General features: G+C 41.9%; 1 protein-coding gene across 1 annotated transcript in view; it reads left to right on the top strand.

Annotated features, from left to right (window-relative positions):
- Positions 1-26,629, top strand: part of RFNG (RFNG O-fucosylpeptide 3-beta-N-acetylglucosaminyltransferase) — a 437,995-nt gene that overhangs the window by 222,195 nt on the left and 189,171 nt on the right. Inside the window, exon 5 of the mRNA XM_044069727.1 lies at positions 20,653-20,755. Coding sequence (XP_043925662.1) covers positions 20,653-20,755 — 103 coding nt within the window. The remainder of the gene's footprint in view (positions 1-20,652; positions 20,756-26,629) is intronic.

Below are 26,629 nucleotides of genomic sequence, written 5' to 3'. Positions count from 1 at the left end.
AGTAACTTGGCGGGATTTACCTCACCAAGAGGTAGTCAGATTTTGCTTTATGTTGATGATATCCTTCTGGCGGCCCCCACCCAGCAAGATTGTAAAGAAGATACCATAGCGCTATTACAATTTTTAGCCACTGAAGGACATAAAGTAAACAAAAATAAACTGCAGCTTTGGAAAAAACATGTTAAATACCTAGGATATGTAATATCCAAGGAGGGTAGGACATTAGATGAGGACAGAAAAATAGTGATTTTGCAAGCACCAAAACCCACTACCAAGAAGGAAATTATGTCCTTCCTGGGTACGACTAATTTTTGTCGAAGCTGGATTCCAAACTGTGCCTTGGAATCTGCACCGCTGACTAACCTGATTTATAAAAAGCCTATGGCAGCACAGAATTTGTTACAATGGACACCAGAAGGAGAATCTGCTTTCTGCAAACTGAAACAGTTAATAGCGTCCTCATTAGTTTTGGGATTGCCAAACTATCATAAACGTTTTTTCCAAACTGTAGATTGTAAGCAAGGTTATATGACATCAGTGTTGACACAGCAGCATGGGGACAAGCAACGCCCTATCTCTTATTATTCATCACAACTGGACCCAGTGGCACGGTCTTTACCTCACTGTGTACAAGCAGTAGTTGCAGCTGCAATGGCAGTACAGGCTTCGGCATCAGTAGTTTTGTTCCACCCTCTCACATTGAGAGTGCCTCATGCAGTCGCGATTATTTTACTGCAAGAGAAGGTAGCATATCTTTCCCCTGCTAGGTATCTTTCCTGTATGGCTATATTGTTGAGCCAACCTCATGTGACAATTGAACGATGTATCTCACGGATGTCCCCTTGGATGATGCCGAGGTGACATACTACGTGGATGGCTCGTGCAAAAGGGGTCCTGCAGGACAGAACCTAGTAGGATATGCAGTAGTTTCTGATACTGACACTGTAGACGCGAAGTCTTTACCACACAATTTATCTGCACAGGCAGCAGAATTGATTGCCTTGACACGGGCATATACCTTAGCAAAGGGTAAATGTGTGAACATTTTTACTGACAGCCAGTACGCTTTTTCTACTGTACATGTTTTAGCACAACAGTGGAAAAATCGAAAAATGATAACATCTACTGGCAAACCAATCAATCATGCCCAGTTTATTTAAAATCTTTTAGAATCTATTCAGTTACCTCAGAAAGTAGCTATTTGTAAATGCACAGCTCATACCAAGCAGCAGGACAGGATTTCAAAAGGTAATGCGAGAACCGATACAGCTGCAAAGCAGGTAGCTTCAGAAGTATTTCTTTTGAATGAGGAATTACAACCCTCTGAGATTTTAGACTTAGAAATGTTAAAGACAATGCAGACACTTACTACACAAGTTGAAAAACAAAGATGGGTAAAACGAGGAGCAATTCTCGAAAAGGGGCTGTACATCTCTAAAGAAGGGAAACCGATATTGCTGTCTAATTTGTTTAGATATGCAGCTTTGTTGAGCCATGGGCAGTGCCATGTCTCAACAGGGGGGATGGTACAGCTAGTGAACCAAGTGTTCACGACATACGGATTCTTAAACTACTCTAAAAAAATTTGTTCGATGTGCCACGTTTGTAATAAACATCATGCACAAGGGGCGTTAAAGCCCAAGCAAGGGCGTTTCCCCTACACCACCGTATCCGTTTCATGCTATCTGTATGGATTTTATAGAATTGAACAAATGTGAAAATAAGAAGTATTGTCTTGTCATTGTAGATATGTTTTCCAGATGGGTGGAAGCCTTTCAGACAAAAAATCCAGACGTGGCACCACACAACTTATCATCCCGGCATTCCGGAAAGGATCTACAGTGACAACGTCACACACTTCGTAAACCAGACCATACAACAGTTAAGTAAACATTTTGGTATTTCTTTAAAAAATCATTGTGCGTATCACCCATGATCTGCAGGGCTAGTAGAGAGGCATAATGGGATTTTAAAGAGTAAGCTATGGAAGTTAATAGTAGAAACACAGAGAAATTGGGTGTACTGTCAGCCCCTGGCACTGTTGAGCATGAGAACTGTTCCGAATGCAAAAGGATTATTTGGAAGGGCTTATTATATACCTCAGTGGAAATCTCTCATGCCCGCGGACCAGGAAGCTGACAGTACACTAGCTGAGTATATGAGAAACCTGTTGAATTCTTAACATCTGCTGCAGTCAAATTCTGTTTTAGATAAAGAACGAACCAGACCGTCAGAAGTGGCAGTGCCCCCGGGTACCTGGATCTGGGTGAAGACAGTAAAGAAGAAGAATTGGGCGTCACCAAAGTGGGAAGGTCCATATCAAGTGCTTCTGTCGACACCCACTACAGTCAAGATAGCGGAGCGCGCCTCCTGGATCCACCTGACACTACAAATTAGTTAAAAACTTTGAACTGGGCAAAAATCTTGTCACATGCCAAGAGTAAAAATTATAAGAGTCCAGAAGAAACAGGAATGCAGAACAACCCTTTCCTCAGAAGTATTGCATAATCATCCTGTTAATTGTACTAGTGACAATAATCTTTTTGTTGTGGCTTTTCCTTTCCCCAGCCACACAGACTGAACTGAATAAACGTGAAGCGTTACTCATAGACTGGCATCCAAACTTTAACACTTACCAGGCAATTAAATATGTGTATGCTGACACTTTCAATGTTTCGAATTGCTGGATTTGCACAGCTTTGCCGACAGCATACACGGGGGGGGGGTTATTAATGACTACGGTCCCCCTAGGGGTCAATGAGACCTGGGAAAACTTGATTTATGATACCTCAACTATTACATCACAAGATGAAATAGCATTGCACTTGTCTGTTCCACAAAAGGGAACTGTGTGTTTTTATAAAAATGATACTGTTCAGGTGGGTTGGAGCAATTGCAATGTGACTGTTCCTTATAAATGTTACACTAAAGGTAACAATGCAGATTTTTATTGTAATACAAATTATGATTCATTTCTTGGATTGATGCACAAAACACTTGAAGTAAAACATAGTTCTGTTCTTTATAAACAACTGTCTATAATTGATAAAAAAATGTTTCATGCAGGGCAAGTGTATATTTATAGCAAAGTTACTACTAAAGTGGAGGACTGTTATTTTGTGTGTGGCAGAAAGGCATACAAATGGTTACCTGAGAATTGGTCCGGCAGTTGTTTTTTGGGCTACCTGGTTCTGGCCATATGACGCACTGCAGTTTTGCTTCGAGGAAAAATTCGAAATGTCCAGGAGGGTCGTCAAGAAACCTGTAAATCCAGTGGGGCAAATTGATGCGCGTTGGAAAAACCATCATTCTATAGGCAATGGACTGACACACATGGACTTGAGTGATAGTGTTATATCATGGGCAGGCATATTATCAGCATATGGAGCAGTGAAATCGATCTGGGAGCTGAGAAAACTGTCTAAACTTCTCGAAGTGATGAGCAATGCAACTTTTTCTGCCCTCGAATTGGTGACTGATGAACTGAATGCCATGAGAACTGTAGTGCTTCAAAACTGCATTGCTCTCTACTTCACCCTAGCGGCGAGAGGTGGTACTTACACTTTAATCCAAGAAGAATGCTGTTCGTATATTCCTGACCATAAGCACGAGATAGACAATCATCTTGAGGTAATTCATCAAGTGTCTGCCATGACCAAACCAGGCCCAAACCCACTGACGGACTTTTTCCAGAAATGGTTTGTTGGGTGGGGTACCATTCTAATGAACATCCTGATTGCCATTTGTGTAGGAATGCTCCTATTGGGAGTATGTGTTTGTTGTGGTATCCCCTGCATGAAAAGACTGATTGAAGACTTTATAGACATGTCACTTTCTGAAACCTTATATCGAAGTACTGAGTTTGAAGAACTGTTAAAAGATTGAAAATGCTTTCATAAGTTTAAACTGAATGACTCTCTTAACTGCAAATCCTGAGTGGGAAGAGGTTAGGAGAAGACAACAAACTGTTTATGCTTATTTTGAAAGTAGAATAAAAGTATTAAAAGAAGGGAAATGTCAGAAAAATATGTATTAATGTGTGTATTAGTAATGTGCTTAGTGCATTTAGAGCTTAAAAAGGGTTAACACATTTATTCTATTTTATACTGCATAAATCTGTACAAACTGCATATGCTTTCTGACCTTGTATTGTCAGCTAAAATCTTTGCTTATGCTTGGAAATTTACTGAGAAGCATATGATTTCTGCTTGTGTTAGGAAAATAATGAATAGAACAATACTACTTGTATAAATGTTATGAGACTTGGACAAGAAGTTCCGCTTGTGCTGTGAGAAAATACACAGCTGTAGAAGCTATAGATAATTAGAACAAAGACTGCTTGAAAATATGAACTGTAATCAGCATTTGCTTATGCCTGAGTTAGAAAAGTACCTTGAAATGCAACACATGTATTAGAATCGTACAATAGGGGCCTGTAACGGGTTAGTGCCCACCAAGGCCAGGTTGTTTTTCTCAAAAAGTTTCTCACAAATCTAGTCATGTCAGCAGAAAATCTGAGTAACATCTGCTGTAGAACAATACTGAAAGTTGTGTTTGATTACGTCAGCCATAGAAGGCCAAGTCTTGTAAAACAGTATAAGAATAGCATACTTCCTCTTAGTAGTTAGGCAGAATCTTGTATTTGTATGTTTTTGTCTCCTTGCAGCAAGTTATTAAATGTGTCTTAACTGAACCTTACGTGTATTGGTCTTTGAAGTTTTTTCCTTTGACACCTACCAAGGACGAGTCTGTATACCTGGACGCATTCTGTTCCTGACCTTCCACCTCCTGGGTTATCTCCTCCTTTCGAGCCATTCATGTCTGTAGTGGCTTGAAAGGCTTGGTCAGCTCCAGATTCTGTGGAACCTACTCTGAGGAAACCAAACAAATTTATTACAGCCCCCCAGGACAAACAATTCTCAGGATCTCCTGAAAGAGCTTGGAGATGCCCTTCAAGATCCTATAGCCGAGGGAGTACCAACCAGATTAGCTTCTCAGCTTGCGACTCTTAATTCCATAGTCAACTCCTCCATGAGGCTGATTTCCTTAGCAGCCGATGGCGCGAGCAGAGCCGCAGGGACAGGTGTGGCTCTCAGGAGACATGCTTGGATGCGGCTGTGTCAGTTTGTGGACCCCTTTCGAGCGTCCTTCACCAATACTCCCTTTGATGGCTCCTTTCACTTTGGGCCTCAGGTGAAAGACACGTTGACCAGTTGTGAGCAGGAAGGCAAGACTCTCTGCTGTGGGAGTCAGTTTTTCCATCCCTTCCAGACCTTATCCCAAGGGTCAGAAGAGCGGAAAGATGTGGTTCCAAAAATCCCAGGGACCCTTGCCTGACGCACGTGTTTTTTTTTTTTTTACCCCTAGGGGCAGAGGGGGAAACAACAATAACAGATGCCGCCCTCGTGGCAGAGGGGGGACCGCAAAACCAGAGTGACAGAGAAACCTACTCTGCCAAGCCCTTCCAGCATCCCTGAAGGGTTGCCCGACTGCTCACCTCTGGAGGCAGTCGGGGGAATACTTTCACTTTTCCCAAAAGCCTGGCAAAATATAACGAGACAGATGGGTACTATCCATTATATCTGGAGGTTACAAAATTCCCTTCCGTTATTCCCCCATAGAATCAAAAAAATCCATCCCAGATGTCCCACCCAATCTAAGAGATCAAGCAGTCACAGAAGTTTCAAGAATGCTAGAAAAGAGCCATTCAAGAAGTCCCCGCAAACCAACTAGGATCCAGAACTTACTCAAGATTCTTTTTAGTACCAAAAAAGACAGGGGACTGGAGACCAATACTGGATCTCAGCAGATTGAACAAATCTGTGCAAAAAGAAAAGTTCCGGATGGTGACACTGCAGTCCATTTTCCCTTTTCTGGGTCAGGACAATTGGATGTGCTCGATAGAACTTCAGGACGCGTACTACCATATCAAGATGGATAGATGCTCCAGGAGATTTCTTCACTTCTGGGTAGGGGCCAATCATTACCAGTTCAGAGCTCTGCCCTTTGGTCTCACCTCAGCCTCCAGGGTGTTCACCAAGTGTATGGCAGTAGTCACGGCTCACCTGAGGTGTCAAAGATTCCAGGTGTTTTCCTATCTAGACGACTGGCTCCTGACTGCTACCACCAGGCATCAACTGTTAGAGGCACGGGATTATACAATCACATCATGCACTCAACTAGGCATTACATTAAATTTTGAAAAATTTGCCTTGTTGCCCTGTCAGTTTGTCACATACATAGTAGCAGAATTAAACACAAAAGAAATGTTTGCAAGATTACCACAGGAAAGAGTTTCTACTATTCGTCAACAAGTGTTAATTCTAATGCAGAGCAAAAGGATTCAAGTCAGATATGTCCTCCAATCTCTAGGCTTCATGGCAGCCTTCATTCTTCTTGTCTCATTAGCGTGTTTCCACATGAGAATCCTTCAGTGGCTTCTTTTCATGTAGTAGTCTTTCCAGGAGCTACCCATGTCTCACATGATCCTGATCACAGAAACATGCAAAAGGCACCTTTCTTGGTGGATGGTCTCCCCACTAGTGATTCAGGGCAGGCCTTTCATGCAACCCCCTCCGGTAGCCACAGTGACCACTGACGCCTCCCTGAAAGGGTGGGGGGGGGGCATTATCTAGACAGGACAGTCCAAGGCACTTGGCAACCTCGCAAGTACCATCTGCATCATCAATGTCCTAGAAATGAGAGTGGTGCTCCTAGCGTTGCAAACCCTTCAAGACTCTCTTCCTTCCGGGACCATTGCAATCCAAACGGACAAACATGTCAGTGGTGTGGTACATCAACAAACAGGGTGGGACCAGGTCTTACCCCTTGTTTCGAGAAGCACTCAGACTGTGGCAATGGGCGATTTCCTCCCAATTTTTTCTGATAGCAGTGCACATCCCTGGGAAATCCAACATCATAGCGGACAGGCTCAGCAGAGCTATCCTCATGCCTCACGAGTGGTCTCTGAATCAGGAAGTTGTGGATCTTATCTTCCGCAAATGGGGACAGCCTTGCTGCGATCTATTTGCCACTCCTCTCAACAACAAATGCAGCAGCTACTTCTCCCTTCCAGGTCATATACCCAGAGATGCTGTAGTCCACGATTGGCCTCAGGGACTCCTTTACGCTTTTCCCCCTTTTCCCCTAATACCAAGACTCCTACAGAAAGCAAAATCATTGGGTTGCAGAATGATCCTCATTGCCTCATATTGGCCTTGACAGATGTGGTTCCCGTTCCTGCACCTCCACCTTCTGGATCAACTGTGGATTCTGGACCCGGTTCCAGATTTTCTGGTTCATCAATCAGGCGGGTTGCACCAATCCCTTCAGACTCTCCAGCTCACAGCTTGGTTACTCCATTTCCAACCTTAGCCAGGCTTTCCAGTATCTCCCCAGCAGTCCGTGATATTATTGTTTCCTCACATAAGTTATTTAGTATTTAGTTTTAGCTTCCTTAATTTTGCTTCCCTTTGAACCGGCAGCATCATGTTCCTTAAAATTGCTTTCTTGGAAGACACTTTTTCTTGTTGCTATCACTTCAGTTCGACGTCTCAGAACTTCAAGCAGTATGTGTTCGTCCTTCTTACCTGGCGTTTCACAAGGACAGAGTTTATCTTAGGACCAATCCATCCTTTATTCCTAAAGTCTGCTCAGAGAACAATTTAAATCAATCCATAGATCTCCGTTTTCTTTCCCAATCACAGCAACAAGGCAGAATACAAGCTCCACCAATTGGATGTGCACAGACAATTGCGTTTTTACCTCCATACGACTAAGAAAGTCAGACCAGTTATTTCTTTCTTATGCTTTCAACAAACAAGGCCTTCCAGTTTCTAAGGTGACCTTATCCAGATGGTTATCTGATACTATTGCCTTTATTTATCAGTTACGAAATAGAGCTACCAGCTAAACCAAAAGGTCATTCTACTAGAGCATTAGCCACCTCTGTAGCCTTTCAGTCTAGGTTGCCCATAAACTCAATCTGTGCAGCTGCCACTTGGGCAAACCCTCATACTTTTATCTCTCATTACAAGGTGGATATGGTCTCCCGGAGCAGAGCTTCCTTTGGTTCTACTGTTCTGAAGAGTCTGTTCCAATGAGCCACCCAGGATTTTAGGTGCTAGGGACGCTGTCCGAAACGGCAAGAATGAAGGCGAGATGGACAACTTAACATAAAGAAGTTATGTACCTACCATAATGTTCCATGTTAGTTGTCTTCATCTCGCCTTCCTTCTTGCATCCCTCCCTCCTTCCCCCTTCCTAGAGGATTGAGAGGAGTTCCTTTTGTTTTCACTGGCTGAGTATCTTTATTACTTCACATGCCAGGTAATTTATGACTCTTTCCTTGTTTAGGTGTATTGGACAACCAGTTTTTAGGTAACTGGTTACTCTACTTATGTCTAGTGTGCGCTATCACAAACGAGATCTGGATAGCTGACGCTGGGCATTCTGGGATAAGGGGTAGCCTCGAGCCAGTAAACAGCTCTCAAGCTATAGAAGATGGCCGAGTCGGAGCCGAGGATCGGCTCCGAACCCAAACAGCAAGAAGGAAGGCGAGATTAAGACAACTAACATGGAACGTTATGGTAGGTACATAACTTCTTTTTTAAGCGCAAACAGCGATCTTAACCAGACTCTGTATGCAGCCTTTGAACTCTACCAGATGTGTTCATAGAGGTACAGGCTAACAAAGTGGTCCTTGATCACCCCTAGGAAACCTTCTTATGTCCAACAGCCTATCTTTGGTCCATTGTGAGATACCCTACTTTATGGCCACTGTCTTGTTTAGTACCCAGCCTTTTGGCAGTTGTCAGATTATGGAGCATCCACCTTGCTTGCTGCCTTTTTTGTACTTTTTTGTCCTCTACTTACTGGGTTTTAAAAAATTAGTACCTACCATGCTTTCCATCTGCTGTTAGACAGTAAGGTGATCTACCTTCTGACCACTCTGACTGCTAAGTACATAATGTGATAGCCATCATTAGTTTGTGGAATACCCAATCTGCTATCCAGTGTCAGAGTATGGGTACTCTTCCTCCTAGCTTCTCCTAATTTCTGTCAGAATGTGGGGTACTCTACTTGCTAGACACTGTCGGATGAGACTGTGGTGTACCCTGCTTACTAGCTATTGTAAACCTATGCTAAATCTTTAGGCTTCCACTTTCATGGTGAACATTTCACTGGGCTGTAATCATAAGTTCATAGTCACACTATAGTGAATGGTGTAACCTACATCGCTGCCAGTTAACTGACTTTTCTGTTTAACTGTTTTCCAAATCTTGCCTTGTTATAGCAAGATAAACTGGAAAGTGCAGGCAGTCAAAGCAAAAGAGTACTATGAGCATACTTTGCTTCTGCCATTCCATATGCAAGGAAAACTGTTCTCATTGAGTCTTGAGGGTGAGCTACATAGCACACTTGTCATAAGACCTCTCTAGTAGCAACTTGTTCATCAGCTGTCACTGTCCATGATGAAAAGGGAAAACTTAGAATCAAATACTCCATGTTACACTACTGTGTCAGTACTTTTGTTAGAGTTGTGGAAGAAAGCCACATCTGGAGTATGATGTCTGGGGTCTCCTAGCAAGAAGAGTAGGTCTCTTGTACAGGGCACTGCTAAGGCCACATTTGGAGTACTCTCTGCACAGTTGCAGAGGCCATGCAGCCAAAGCGAAATTAGACTGGCAGAAAAAAAATGCAGTGCAAAGATAGAAAAACTGTATAGGAAATGTAGGAACTGTGGTACAAGAAGACAGTCGTGCAGTTGGGCATGGATACACTACGAAAAGGGGTGCAATATGGGAATGGAAGATGTTATTAGGGATAAATATAAGGAGTGGACTTTAAGAAGAAATGTGGACAGGAGGGAAGTGAACTAAAGTTGCAGGTGGACAGGAGGGAAGTGAACTCAAGTTGCAGGTGGACAGGAGGGAAGTGAGCTCAAGTTGCAGGTGGAAAGTGTTTGATTCAAGACAGTTTTAGTGGAGATATCACTATGCAGCCTGAAGCCTGATAAAATCTACGTGATCTGGATGGTTCAAGGATGCTTGAAGCAGAGCAAAGAAAGAGTGAAGGGGTAGGAGTTATGTGAGGGGGACTGCAACATAGGAACTGGCAGCAATACCCAGGGAGGCTGCATATACCATGATTTTTTCCAGTGACATTTTCTTATGTTTGCAAGTCTTAAATGTAAGTGGTTGAGATCACTGCCTAGAGACAAGTTTTTAGGAACATCAGATGCTGTAGCTGTATAGTTGCATAAGACACACTGACAGACATTATCATGGAAGTATGCTGCAGGCATGTGCTTGTTACATGTGTACAACATGTAGAAAATACTTGACAAAACTGTACCAGAAGGGGGATGGTTGGGTTTGAATTTAGAAAAGTAAGAAAGAGTGCAGCTTGGCACCCCAGCTATGTTCTTACTAATGTTTTATATAGTGGATAGATGACTTGTACATCTCTAGGATTCACCTGTTATGCTGTGTACCCCCAAAACTGTACACAGTACTCTGGATGTGAATTTAACAGTGTGCTAAAATGTGGCATGATAACCAAAGCTTGGCTCCATGCAGAGGGGGATAAAGTCCTTACTATAACATAAGCAACCTGAATTCAGTTAGTAGCTATGGAAAGTGGAGGAACCAAGTGAGTGATGGGAGTGAGTAGCTAAAGCCATCTGTCTTAGTTCTCCTGGTGGAAGTGAGGCAGTGCAGCTCAATGCAATGACGACCCTGCTGGAGGAAAAGCATATTGCATGTAACAGCAGCTGGGATGTGAACTTGGTCACTGTCAAGCCACATACATGGTAGTTTTCTTAGACCACATGTAGAAACACGCATGTCCTTAAGGGAAGGGCATAGCATATGCTTGCATCTGCTGCCATGTTTCTAGCCATCTAGGTGAGGGGCTAAGGTAATTTAAAAAACAAAATCCTGATAGCTATCTGAATGATAGTGGTACATGAAGGGTAATCTTCTCACTTGGGAGACGTGCACGTGTCTCATGGTTTATGGTTTGCAGGCAACAGGGATTCAAACACTAAAAGAATGGTGGAATGGCCTCAGTATTTCTGGTATGCATTCTTCACTTTATAGAATAGGTTCTGTGAGAAATATGGAATGATTTCCTTACTACTGTAGATACATGATTGTCAAAGGTCAGATTAGGATCTACATATATCCCCTCCAATCTACATTTGTTTCTAAAAACTTAACTCTAGGCACTGATCTCAACCACTTATATTTAAGAAATCTTCAGACACCAGATCTAACTCTATCTGGTTTTGTCAGGGGTAGATCAGGTATGTTTTACCAGGTAGGCTTCTTTGAGAAGGTCACCAAGACAATGGACTGGGTCAAAATGGTGCATACTACCTACCTTGATCTGGTCAAGGCCTTTGATACAAAACTCCACTCAGGCATTGTAGACAGACTCACAGAATTAACTATAAACCCTTGTGTCACCTTATGGATAGCTGGGTGGGTCTTAGGTAGGACTCAAGAAGTTAGAATAGAGAAGTCCACCTCCATGAAGAGGCCTGTCAGTAGAGCAGTCTCTCAGGGCTCTGTGCTGGGTCCTCTCCTTTTTGGAATTTGAAGTCAAGGCCAATGTCAAGGGCCTCTGGCTGATGAATTTGCTTATAATTGCAAACAAGGTACAGTCATAGAATCCATCCAAGATACAGATATCCTCTTAGAAGGGCTGATCAGTCTGAAACTCGGTGCCAAGAAGTGCATAGTAGTATCCTTTGGGAAGGCAGACACCCCTGGAAAATACCTCTAAGTCTAGATCCAGTAGTCCAGTGTTTGGGGCCATATGTAGATAGTAATCTATCCTGTGACCGTCATTACAGTAGTAAGGAATTCATTCTGTGTTGCATAATTTATAAGCAAGGGTATGATATCTAGTTCCAGCAAAGTCACTGTTTCACTATATTTGGCTCTCATCAGACCGGTCTTTGAGCACATTGCCCCTTCAGTATGTACAGTATCCCTGTGATCCAGTCCTCATAGTATATACTGACCCTCCGGGTAGACCTATAGTTTCAGCCAGTAAGTATTTCCTACATAATTTGGGGGTTATTTTACATCAGGTGTTTTTAAAGGAAGCGCAGGAGCTCCCTTCTTATATACAAGACTCTCTTGATTTTTTAAATAAAATAAGAAATGTTATATGGAAAGACAACATGTATTGGATTACATTGGATGTGAAGAGTCTTTATACCAATATTAAACGTGTTTGGATTAGAGGCATTACATAAACGGATGGGTGACCATCCTCTTACATATTATATTTTAGATTTAGTGAAATTTTGTTTGGAAAATAATTTTTATTTTGATCAAATTTTTCATCAAATTCAAGGCACAGCCATGGGTGCCCCATTTGCACCAATGTATGCTAATATTTTTATGGGATTGGTTGAACAAGAATGCATTTATACTAATTCTTTTGTTAAGAAATATGTGAAATTTTATTTTAGATTTATTGATGATTTGATTTTTTATGTGAAGGGGGTATGCATTTGGTACTAAATTTTATACAGGACATTCAACTAAATAGGTTCAATATATCTTTTGATGGATTACAATATGGACAAAGTCTCTTTTTTGGACATTAACTTACAAGGTACTGTTGGAAAACACATTAGTATGAGTATCCATAGGAAATTTGATTTGCCGAATGAGTTTTTAATGGGTACCAGTTGTCACCCGAAACATATTTTTGAAGCCTTACCGTATGGTGAATTTTTGAGAATTTCTTGTTTATGTAATGAAGATAATGTATTTATAAATGAAATACAGCACACTAGGACTATGTTTGAAAGAAGACAATATGATGTTAAATTAATTGAATCCGATATTCAAAAGATATTTGAGTAGATATAATACAAGATCATTACAAAAAATAGATGTAATAATTATGTTAATCATAAAAATGTAGGGAATTTATTTATGGTTTCCACTTATAATATTTGTAGTGATAGTATTAAAAAATATATAGTACATTTTTTGGGAATTTTTAAAAAAATTTTGTTGAGCTTAATAACTTAACTGACAAATTAATTTTTTCTTATAAGAGGGGTAGAAACATCAAGGATATGGTGGTATACAACAGATTTTATAAACCTGAGGATAAATTGTATTATCATATTGCTGCTAGAGGAATGTCATCGTGTGGGAAATGTAGTGGTTGCCCATACATAATTAATTTTTTTTCATATATAAATAATATTGGTTTTAGACCAAATGGGCTATATAATTGTAGAACTGAGAGAGTTATTTATGCTATCAAATGTGGATGCGATAAGTTTTATATTGGTCAAACTAAGAGAATGTTTAAGATAAGATTAATGGAACACTTGAGGGATATCGGGGTAAATAAATTAGAGCCCCCTGTATCTAAACATTTTCATGAATATCATGGTGGTAAGTGTGATAGCTTAAAAGCAACTATCTTGGAACAAGTTTTTATAAGTGAATCTAATGTAAATAAGATTAAGAATGTGCTTCTAAAGAAAGAAACTATTTTTATTTTAAAATACGACACTTTGATTCCTAAAGGTCTGCATACAGACTGTTGGAGAAGTGTTTGAAATGTTTTTGAAATGTATTGCACTTAATTTTTAATTGTTTGATTGCTTAATTGTTTGATGATTAATGGTTGTAGCTGGTGTTCTATACACTGCCTGAATATGTGATGTGTTACTCCTTGAAGGCTTACTGTGGCCGAGGCGCTAGAGAATAAAGAATTTTTTACTTGCTTCATTGTTTCGTTTTGTGGTGTAGCAATTTGGGTCCTGCATTTCTTTGCTCATAGTATATACTCCCCAGAACTGTACACAGTTTCAGATGTGGCTTTATCAGTGTCTGATACAGTGGAAAGAGTGACATTTGTGGAACTTATCTGTCATGCTGTGTACCACCATAACTCTACACAGTAATTGGAAAGATGAGCTCAACATCCCTGGAGCCCACACCTTATGGTGTGTACCGCAAGAATTGCACATGATACTTCATATGTGGTCTTACAGTACCCTGCACAATAGAAGGATGACTGCAGTATCACAGGGATTCAGTCGTCTTAGTACTTACACCCAGAAATCTACATAGTATCTCACATGTAGCCGTATCAGTACCCAGTACAATGGAAGGGTGACCTTAGCAGCTGTATATCCTCTCACCTTCATGTTATATAACCAGAGCATCCCCACCACTGTTTAACACTGCACAGCATGAGCAGTTTTCTTTTCTTCTTCTGGACCTTGCCTAGTGGCTCCTCTACCTTTGGTAATTTGGCTCATTTGTTTCAGGAGAATGGGAGATGGGTATTACCCAGCTGGGGGAAAACCCTGTGAACCATTTGTTCCTGCTCAGGAGCCCCCATCAGACCTCAATTCCCTAGCAAGAGGCAGGCTGTAGGGAGCAGGCCAGCTTGCTGGTTCTAGGAATGGCCTACCTTTTGCCCCTTAAAGCAAGCCCCCAGTGACTCCTCTGATCCTGCAGTGGATGCAAATACATTATGGTAGGGCAAACAGGAGCAGTCTGAGAAGTTAGTGTTAGCATTACAAAGGTTAAAGACTTTTTCTCCTGTCATACCACCTCCCAGTTGCTATCCTCTACTTCAGCCAAGACAGCTAGATGTTTCGTGTTTCACTGTTGCAGTCCTGACAGTTGTGGTTTCCTACCGTGAAAACCCTTGACCGACCCGACTACTGAGAAACTTATTTCACCTCTTAGGCTGGCAGACACCTCGGCCACGTCAGTACACTCCGGTATAAAGGGAGCCAGCCTGTATCATTACTTCCATCTTTTCTTGCCACCAGAGCCTGACACAGATTTCAAGTCAGTCGGTTGGTCCGCACCAGAGAGACATCATCAGAAAGATAAGTACCCCATTTGGGAAACTTTTTTCTTTCTTTGACTAATGTCAGATGAAGTTAATAATGGTCTCCGCTGTGGTAAACAAGTTCTAAACAGAGACTTCCATACACTTTGTGTAACTTGCTTAGGCCCAGACTATTGCACTCCAAACTATTGTTTTTATGCTAGGTTTAACACTAAAACGATTAGGTCATTTTCTGAGGCACGAATCTATGCAACCACATACTATGGCATCTGACAGTTGTCCCAAACTTAATGCACGTAAGCGCAAAAAAGATAAGAAACAAAAACCTAGGTCCACGGACAGCAGTCATTCGCTCCTGACTCTACTATTAGACTTGTGATTGTTGAGGAAGGTGAGGCACTTTCACAGCCCCCTTTAACTTTTGATTCTATGACCCAGGCCTCTGTCGAGACCCATTTGGAGTCAGACATGCCTTCTGTCCCTTCGACTTCTGTAGTGCACATATTCAGCTCTTCGGTTGGGTCTGAGACCACTAAGTGGGCCACAGCTTCCAACAAGTGACTGCTAACCGGAGACTCTTCTCTGCCTAGGACCATTCCAGTTGATCTGTAATCTAAAGACTCTGGCGCCAGGGCATCAGACGCTCCTAGGACAAACACCAAATCCACAACAAAGAAAGGCATTGTGGCAGGGTCTTCACCTAGGCCTACCAGCTCCCAATTTCAGGGACATCATCAGGATTTGATCAGACTAGCTGAAGACCTCATTAATATTGTAAGGTCCAGACAGACTTCAGGAGATATCATTCCAGGAGAAATAAAGAGATTCTTGAATTTCACCATGAATCCTCTGCACTCAGAAGAATCTGATTTGGAGGACTCTGCATCTGAGGAAGGCCCCACTTACACCTCTTATGATGAATTAGATTGAGGAAATTCTCCCCTCTGCATCCCTGCCTGAGGATCTCCCCTTTGGTGAAGACTGTCCATGCTATGAGACATTTCCAGTGGGCAACAGAAGAATACCCACAGGGCAAAAAGAGAGTTAGGGAATTCTTAGACCTCCCTGAGCACAAACCCCTAGATGTCGCACTTGTCCTGGAAGCAATGGAAGATGTATTTTCAGGATGCTTGCTTACATCCAGACTCCTGCACCTAGAAAGCCTGAACGTTTTTACAGGATGCAGGAATCTCATAGATATTTCTTTAAAATCCCAACTGCTAACCCTGAGGTGGTCACACCTGGCCCTAAGGTATATAAAACCAGTACCTCTAGGAACCCTGTACCTACTGACAAAGAAAGTAGGGATCTAGATGGATTTGGAAAGAAAATATGCACTTAAGCTACCCTCACCATGAGGGCCCTTAACTATCAATTTTATATGATCAAATACCAGCAAACTATTCTTGACCAGCTAAAACAAAAGCTTTCTGGTCTAGGGGATAAAAACCTTTCTAAGGAATGTTTAGATCTGTGCCATTCCAGTTTTCAAGTGGCTAAACACTCCTTTCACTGTGGGTATGATGCCATGGAAGCATCCTGCAGGCCAGCTGTCATTGGCACAGTGATCAGAAGATGCACTTGGCTTAAGAAGCAACCTCTTCCTGACCAGGTAAAAGCTAATCTCCTGGATGCACCTTGACAAAGAATGCCTCATTGGGCATAAAGCTGAAACAGTCCACAAAAGATGGAGGACAAGGCAAAATCTATGCAAACAGTTATGGACTTCCTACAGGTGCAGTCCCCCAGGTTCAGCAGGAACTTTCAGGCCAAACATTGGTACTTTCCTACACAGTCTAGGAGCAAACAGAGTAGGCATCAGAGGGACAGAACTCCAAGACAAAGACATCAGCAGCAATGATCTAGGCAGTGGACCTCTGACACAGACAAGGGAGTTCTAGGACACTTGCCCTTGCCAGAGAGCAATTATGAGACTCTGCTTCTATCCCCCCTCCTCGAACCCACCTTAAAGCTAGGAGGAAGACTGTCCTGCTTCTATCTAAACTTGATCCATATTACCTGAAATCAATGGATTCTAAATGTTATTGCCCATGGTTACAAATTCACTTTCAAAGAGCACTTAAAATTCTCAGGATACTCAGATGTACCCCAAAGTAAAAAAACTCAGGCTCGGGAACAAGAACAAACTCTGTGTTCCCAGGCCAGGTAGCAGTGGAACCAGTTCCAGAAGATCAAAAATGGAAAGGATTTTACTCTAGACTCTTCCTGGTGTCAAGAAAAGAATAGTCTTCGCATTCCATTCCGGACCTGTTCTCTCTAAATCTTTTTCTCAGGGTTCCAAAATTGAAAATGTTAAGCCTCCAGAAGATACTCCCCATGTTAGCCCCTCAGGCATTCATGGTGTCTTTAGACCTAAAAGATGTCTGTCTTCACATCCCCATCTCAAAGCCACACAGAAGTTTACTTCGCTTCAGAGCAGGCTCAAGTCATTATCAGTTTTCAGCTCTGCCCTTTGGACCGTCTGCACCAAGGGTTTTCACAAAGTGCATAGTTCTTGCCATTGCTTACTGCAGGACCAAAGGGATCCAAATTTACCCATACCTTGGCGACTGCCTAATACAGGCCTCAGACCAGTCACAGATCCTCATAGGCCTTTATTTTACACAGAACCTCCTGATCTCCTTGGGGTTCACTCTAAAACTAAAGAAGTACATCACTGTGCCATCCAAACAGACTCCTCCCTCCAAAAGGCCTTCCTTCCTCCAGACATGGACTCCTTTTTTACCAACTACTTCCAGAACTTGGCATACAAACAATGCATAACAGCCAGATAATTCATTAGACCTCTGGGGTACATGACATCCTGTATCCTCATGGTACCACTAGTCATACTACACATGAGGAAACTTCAGTGGTATCTAAAGAATGTGTGGTGCCAGACCACTCAATCCCTGGACACCCAACATATCCTTGATACGTTGCCTCAAACAGAAGCTCACATAGTTGGTACAGGCCTGCACCCAGAATCAGGGCTTGCCCTTCAAAATCACCCTTCAAGGCCAGAACCTCACCACAGATGCTTCGGACATTGCGGGCTGCCCACACCCAACTTTTCCAGACCCATGGGTTGTGGGATTCTCAAACCAAGAAGAGGCACATAAATTGGAAAGAACTCATGGCAGTTCAAAAAGGCTTACTGGAATTCAAAGAGAAATGGATACCAAGGGTGCTGGTATTGCAGACAGAAAACCACATTCATGTGGTACATAAGCAGACAAGGAGGCACACACTCCTATGCCCAGTGCCGTCTAGCCATGCAAGTCTGGGAGACTGCACATTCCATGGGACTTCCTCCTAGAGCAATACCTGCCAGGGGTACAAAATACCCTTGCAAATTACCTCAGCAGAACTTGACAGACCACCACGTGTGGCGCCTACACCAAGATATTTTCCTCAGCATAACTCAGAAATGGTGTACTCTACTGGTGGACCTGTTTGCCAGTGAGGACAATGCTCAGCTGGAGAAGTGTTGTACCAGGGCAAGAGAGGCATCAGCATGGAGAACGGTTGCCTTCTCTTTCCCATGGACTCACTTTTTCATTTACGCTTACTCACTCCTTCCTCTTTTGCTTAGAGTCCTTCTAAAGATCAGAGAAGGACCAAGCACTATTCTGATAGGTCCAAACTGGCATTCCTGTTCTTTTGCCCATCTTCTCACACCCCCTCATGAAGCAATTCCATAGGGGCACCATTCACATTAGGCCCCCCAGGAGGAAACCCACACCTCCATGGGACCTCAACTATGTACTGGAAAAATTGACCTTTCCTCCCTTTGAACCTGCAGCTAAAGCCTCTTTAAAATTTCTCGCTTGGAAGACTGCTGTTCTTTTAGCCATTACCTCGGCTAGAAGGGTCTCAGAGCTGCAGGCCCCAATGGCAGTAGAGCCTTTCATCATCTTCCATAAAGACAGGGTCTCCCTTGAGACTAGCCCTTCCTTTACATGTAAGGTGGTTACTGATGTATCTTTGAATCAAGCCATCCATCTGCCTACCTTCTTTCCCAATCCTCAGAACAATGGTGAGATTACTGCACTCCCTGAATGTGCACAGAATGCTACACTTCTACCTAGACAAGACTAAGTCCTTTAGAAAATCAGAGCAACTGTTCCTAACCTTCGCCCCTGGATCTGAAGGGAAACCTGCTTCTAAACCTACCATTTCCAAGTGGATTTTTCACTGCATCTCTTTCTGTTACAGCCATCATGGCAAAAAGCCTCCGGAGTTGGTTAGATCTCACTCTACCAGGGCCACAACTACTTCTACAGCCTTCCTGAAGAGGGGTACCCACCAAAGACATTCTGGAAGTAGCCACTTGGTATTCAGTGCATACCTTTACAAAGCACTACTACCTGCCAGCTTTCTCTAAATCCAAACCAGGATTTGCCTCTGCAGTCCTGCAGGGTATCCTCTCCTCTATGGGATCTCTATCCTCCCTCAGTTAAGCTTTGGGAATATTCCTAACTGTCAGGACTGCAACAGTGAAACGTGAAGAACATAGTACAGTTGTGTACACTTACCATAAATGTAGATGTTGGAGTGTATTTACTGTTGCATTCTTCTCCTCCCCTCCCACCCCCTTGGCCTACTAGGTAGGCTTTATATTACCAAATCTTGACAACTTTGGGCACTTCTCCAGGCTTCCCTGGGTTAGGTACCCTCTCATTTTATTCTCCTCTGCTTGACTCTGGACTCCTTCATGGGGCCAAGAAAATACGGAAATGATGATCCAGGCTGGCTTTCTTTATATGTTAACATACTAACATCGGTTGAGACGTCTGCCAGTCTGACGGACAAAATAAGTTTCTCTGGTAGTTGGGCTGGTCAAGGGCTTTCACAGTGGGAAGTCCCAACTGTCAGGACTGCAACAGTGAATACACTCAAACATCTACATTTATGGTAAGTGTACACAGCTGTACTTTGCCTGTCTTCCTCATCATGTTGAGCTCCATCCTTCTACAATTTCATAATCTTATCATCCGTCTGGGAGGTGTGGTATTGGAGGCAGTAAATTCCAGATACACTATATCCACAGGGTCCCCTTCTTCATGCCACTGGTGACCCATTTATTGAAGTGATTCAGGTTGTTTAACATCACCTGTGTATTATTCACTCGCTGTTGCCATTGGCCATGGTATTGGTGTGCAGGAGCTCTACAGTCCTGCCACACACAATCTTTTTTTATCCTTCTCAGGAGTAGAAATGAAACTACAGGCAGATAGTTACCAACTCTCCTAAATCTATCTCCTTACTGCAGTCATCTGCAAGTATTAAATTACTTGTTTGGTATTCTGGCCTCATGAACTGAGACTTGATTTTGTAGTGCATATTTGCCCTGGAAGGAAGTTATAAACAGTAAATGATCGTGTTTGTAGGTTGGTGGTAGAGGGGGGTGTATTTAGGGGGCTTAATGCATTGTGTGAGTTAATCCATAAAAATAAGTGTTTTTTCTCTGTGAATGTTTAGAGCACATAAAGTGTTGGCAATCCAAATAAACAACTTTCTAATTATCTTTAATAGTGTAGCTGAATTGGATGGTTTCATATTTTGACATTTCTTTCAGTGAGTTTGAAGTGATATGTTAAAGGCAGCCTTCTATGGCTTAGTCACTCTGATCTGGTTATGCCTTCACAGAAATGGATCAAGCTTATGTGAATTTTTAGCACCAACCCATTCTTTATTAAATCTGAGTAGCTCTGCATGAGACACATTGCAGTTGTGTGTTTTGTAATATGTAGAAATGGAAGTCTGAGAATAATACTGTTGTTTATTATTTTATAGGTGATCACCTGATCAACACCAATTGTTCAGCTGTACACACTCGTCAGGCTCTTTGTTGCAAGATGTCAGTGGAATATGACAAGTTTCTTGACTCTGGGCGGAAGTAAGTACGAAGCGAACAGAAACAGTCTTTGACTGTGCGTACTGTTAGGCTGAGCAGACCTGCAATGAATATGTCATGCTGCTTCTGAAACCTTCAGAGCAGTGAGTCTGTACATCCAGCAGAACAGGGTGCACAGCTGTGCTGTACCATTGTGCAAACAAGTTGGGACAGTAACATGCATTGTCTGTATAGTGAGGTCATTTTCATCTTCAGACTAGGGATGGCTGCCGTCTTCAGTCACACAGGAAGGGATTGTACATTTTCAGTCACAGGTAAGAGTACATATTGGTCATCCAATGAGGATTTTATTTGCAGTTTTATAGCAAGCCTTTTATCTTTTGATTTATATGATTTCTTTTTGTGATCTTGGTAATAAACCATCTAACTAGGAGCATGTTGTGTCCAGTTTTGTAATTGTCGTACAGATTTATGTTGGATGCAGCCATGGAGGTGCCAGGAGCATACTGTATGTAATCATGGTGTAGTGGTGCAGATATGACACTTTCGGAGGTGCCAGAATCATGCTGTATACAGTATGTTTCTGGTACCTACCATATATGTTGCATGCAGTTGTGGTGTGGTAGTGGCACAGGCATGCTTTCTATGCAAATATAGAGGTGCCAGAAGTATGTAGTTATCAGAAGTTGTATGGTGGTAATACTGATGAAAAAACAAGTAAAATCGCCGTGGTATCCCCGAAGTATCACAACAACCCACTAAACAAGTATAGTGGGTCCAAAAACAAAACCGTTTAAGAAACTTCCCAGTGTGGAATATTTTCAGTCCATATATCTTTAGTTAATCACTGTATATTAATCAGATCAGACAGTAGTAGAAGTAGCAAGCTTAAACTCGTCTTAAGTAAAAAAAAAAAAAAAAAAAAAAAATATATATATATATATATATAATTGTACAGAATTACTAAGTATTCGAAAGTAATCCGAGCAAGGCAGGCAGTCTGTTTCCACTCAAAAATCCTTTATTAAGTACACAGACAAATGATCCAAGTAAAACAAAAACAGAGTAATAGTTTCCTCACAGCTTTCTAAATATATATATACTTTTTATCAGGCAAGGGAGTGGTTTATTGTGCTGTAAAACAAAGTGTTATTGGTGCACATGTTGAATTCACATCCCTTCCCCCATCAGTGTGACATTCGAGCTGGTCCTGCCCTACTTAGTAGCTGTCATAATAATATAACCCTTATGTACTTTAAATAAAATTTATAATGATGTGGTACCTCTTATTTAACCAGATTATTAAGTAGATTATTAAGTCTGTGATTTTATCCAAGGCAATATACTATATGGCTGGAAATAGATCAACCTTAGTCCATTTGGCAATTAAAAAATATATATACGTATATATAAATATATACATTTACACTTTGCATGTAAAAATCATATTCTATTTTCATAACCTATTAACAAAGATCGCTTTCGTCCTTCTAGACTTCTTCGGGTCTGGTGTACAAGAACCCTAAAAACCATCTATAAAAATATTACTCTATGATTGTTATTACACATCATTTTGAATAAAGTGGAAAAAAGCGAACCAAAGAAAAAATGTATGATGAAAAGAAAATATATACTTAAATTACAACTGATTTAAAATGGTATTTAAAACCAACTGGTAGAATACAATAAAATAAAATTAGTCATGTAAACAATGTGGCAATTTTGTAAGTTCCAGTACACTTTTAATTGAACAGGAAGCCCGGACTAAACTACTATCCATCAACTCTGTTCTTAGGCTCAAGGCACAGTTTCTTATATGACGGTCATCGATACCTACTATTAGGGTAGGATGCTAATAAATGATAAACAACAAATACATATATACTTTCATATGCATAAATATTGACATCTGTTGCTTTGATTATTTTTAACTTATTATAGGATATATTTCATTGTCAAGTATCTTTTAGATGTTCTTCGTGCTTCACTGTTGCAGTCATCACATTTGGGTTATCTGCTTGCAGTAGCCCTCAGTCGGCCTCATTAACAAAGTCTTGGGTCCTGCATCAGTTGCTGTCCCTTCTTCCATGACAGCAGGTCGTCAGGGGTATAAAACATGCAGCCGACATTATATCCGTCTTTCTTGCCGTGCGGTGCCTGAAGCAGAAGCAGTTCGCAAGTGCCAGTTTGGCTGACTCCTGAAATTTTAATTTTCGAGTTTCAGAACTGAAGTCTTCAACTAAAAGCTAAGTACCCCATTGGAGAAACTTTTTTTTCTTGCTCTTAAACGACGTCAGTAAAAGTAAATTGCATTACTTGTGGAAAGCAAATAACTCATAAAGATTTTTATTTGTACTGTATTCCTTGCCTAGGCCCTGACCACGACGTACCTCGCTGTCAGTTTTGTGCCTTATTTAAACCACGAACTATCAATCGTCTATATTTTTGCTTCTAAATATTTTGGTGCTCAGTTCAATTATCCTGATATGTCTTCGGTAAGCCACCCGACTACTGACATTCCGAAAAAACGCAAAGATAGACAGAGACAGTTGGCCTAGGTCCAAAGCTGCCGACGGTGCTTCTAAGCCAGTTGCCAGTTCGCCAGTACTCAGTGAGGTGCTTTCGCAGCCCTTGATACCCGCTACTTCAGATTCGCAGGCCTCTACTGAGATCCATTCTGAGTCCGGTATGCCGCGAGATGCATCAACTGTGGAACCTGCAGATGTCCCTACCTTGGATGGGTCAGGAGCCTTTGTGCAGGCACCGGCTTCTGAAGGTGTGTGTATTCAGGCCTACTGACTTGTGTATTAAACCAATGCCATCTTCTTCTTCAAGGCCTAAAACTCGAACCATGCCTAGAAAACTGATGCCCAGACTGCATAGTCAAGCCTCTATGCCTGAAGAAATTTTAAGAATGGCTGAAGACATTATTACTTTAATCGGGGTAAGCCAGCCCTTCCCACTCTAAGAGACCTAGGACTGAGTTTGGTTATGATTCTTCTGACCCAGGATTCTTAATTTTCTGTTTCCTCTGATGACCAGGATTTACCCTTATCTACCTATGAGGATTCTGATGTTGAGGACTCTATTCCCTCTGCAACCCCCCCCCCCCCCCAGAAGTTTTCTCTTTTGGTGAAACCTTGCATACTCTCAGGGACCATTTTCATTGGGAAAGTCAGGATTTCTCTGATTCTAAAAAGAGGCTTAGGGATTTCTTACTCCTGCCCCAGCACAAACCTTCTCAACTGACTGTTCCTTTGAGGAGAAAGATTGCACTTCATGCCAAGAACTGTGGGAACTTATTACTCAGGAAAAATGGGTTTTAAATATAGTGTCCCAGGGATACAGATTTCACTTCCACACGTTACCAACACCAAGCAGGTGGCCAGATCTACCCCCAAATCAGTGGGCAGAGGCCCAGAAGCAAGTACTTTCTCTCTTACGCATGGGGGCTATTCAGTTGGTACCAGAAGAGGAAAAAGGGACAAGGTTTTTACTAGAGACTTTTCCTGGTACCCAGAAAAGACCATTCATGGTGTCCTATCCTGGACCTGTCTACTCTAAACACCTTTTTGGTGATTCCAAAATTCAAGATGCTGACTCTTCACCATTTGCTCCCTATGCTAGGCAAAGATGCTTGGTTGGCAAAGCTAGATTTAAAGGAAGCATACCTGCACATCCCAATCAAGGAATCTTACAGAAGATACCTATGCTTCAAAGCAGGCTACACTCGCGATCAGTTCTCTGCACTGCCCCTTTGGCTTTACTGCGCCCAGGGTATTCACCATGGGCCTAGCTCCAGTCATTGCATTTTGCAGGCAAAGAAGTATTTAGATATACCCATACCTGGACGATTGTCTAATTCAGGCAGAAAGCCACAACGTACTTTTGAATCATCTGGCCTTTGTACAAAGGGTGTTAACTTGTCTGGGGTACACCTTAAACGAAAATAAATCGCACCTGGTACCCTGTCAACAAATTATATTCCTGGGAGCAAGCTTGAATACAACTTCCCAGATGGCTTTACTCACGCCAGGGAAACAAATTCATTTGACAAACTACTTCAAACAAGTGGCCATAAAAACCCTGCTGTCTGCAAGGCAAGTACTTCAAGCCTTGGGGTTCATGACCTCCTGCATTCTTCTAATTCCATATGCAAGACTGCATATGAGGAAACTACAATGGTATCTAAAAAGCCTATGGTGTCAACATTCTCAGGATCTAGACGCAATTATTCCTATCATACCTTGCCTACGCCTAGAGTTCCTTTGGTGGGCAGATGCCTGCCACCAAAACAAGGGACTACCATTCACACTACCCCCTGCCGCCCACACCCTAACAACAAACGCATCAGACTGTGCATGGGGAGCTCACCTGGCAGGGAAGTGCATTCAGGGCAAATGGAACCCAAGTCAAATGCACATGCATATCAATCAAAAATAAATGTTAGCTGTACAGAATGCTCTGACAGCCTTCAAGGACCACATTGTTCCAGGACAATTAATGGTAAAGATGGACAACACCACTGTTATGTGGTATATAAACAAGCAGGGGGTACACATTCTTACCCCCTCTGCAGACTAGCCATGGCATTGTGGAACACAGCCCTGAGCTACCAAGTGCATCTACAAGCTCAATTCCTGCCAGGAAAACTAAATACAATGGCAGGCGAACTAAGCAGAAACCTCATGGACCCACATGAGTGGAAACTGGAACCAAGGATTTTCAACATGTTGACAAGCAAATGGGGAAGCCCAGATATAGACCTGTTTGCCTCCCCCCAGAACTATCAGCTGGACAAATTTTGCACAAGGACTCCCCACAAACAAGCTTGGAAAGTGGATGCTCTGTCCTTCAGCTGGAAAAACCTCTCAGTTTGTCTTTCCTCCTCTGCCTGTGCTCTCCAAAGTGCTACTAAAGATCAAACAAGACAAACTAAGGACAATTTTGATTGCATCAGACTGGCCACGCCAACACTGGTGTACCCCCTGTTGCGCAGTGTGTCACTGTTGGCCCCATGGCACCTGCCTCAGACTCCTACCCTATTGTCTCAGCAGGAGAACCAGATTCTGTACCCTCAACTTCAAACACTGAACCTAGCAGCCTGGCTAATTACCTAATCTCTCATTTACCATCCCACAGTAAACCAGTGATGGATATCATTTTAGAGGCAGAGAGACCTAGTACTAGAAAATCTTATGCTGAAAAATGGAAATGATTCTGTATCTGGAACCAATCTCAAGGGATGAGCACAGCAGTGCCCAATTTACCTCAGATTTTACAATACTTAACTGAGATGCTTCACAAGGGCCTGTCTATGAAATGTCTGCACTTAAGACACTGTCTAATAAGTCCCTCAGAATAATGCGTGCTGACAAGGGAACTGACATTGCTCTAATGGAACAAATTGAATATGTTCAAAATATAGAAACAGATCTGCTAGACAGTACATATTATAGAATTGTTTCACTTGACTTTGTACAACAACAGTTTTTTAAAATAGTTACATTGCTGAAAGCATTTGAGAGAGATCAGTTTTTAACCTTAGAAGAATTACATTGTTTACAAGTTCTTCATCCTAATTTAGGTAAATGATTTGGTATCTCTAAAGTGCATAAAAATGAACAGCATCCACCGTTCAGATTAATTATGTCAAATAAACGAACAAAGACAGAATTTCAGAATACCTTGACAGCATTTTGAACCCAATAGTACAACAGACTCCATTCTACACTAGAGACTCGTGGCATTTTTTGAATGAAATTCATAAGGCAAAACTTAATGTTCATAATTGTATTTTTGTAACCCTTGATGTAGTGTCTCTATACACTAACATTCCTCATAAAGAAGGACGAACTGGTGAAAAAATACTTGTTTACACACACACAGTTGGGACAGACTACTATTATGCGACTG

This window comes from Protopterus annectens, chromosome 4.part0, assembly GCF_019279795.1.
Source record: "Protopterus annectens isolate FY-2018-M chromosome 4.part0, PAN1.0, whole genome shotgun sequence".
NCBI lineage: Eukaryota > Metazoa > Chordata > Ceratodontiformes > Protopteridae > Protopterus > Protopterus annectens.
This window is presented reverse-complemented; position numbering and strand designations above follow the sequence as displayed.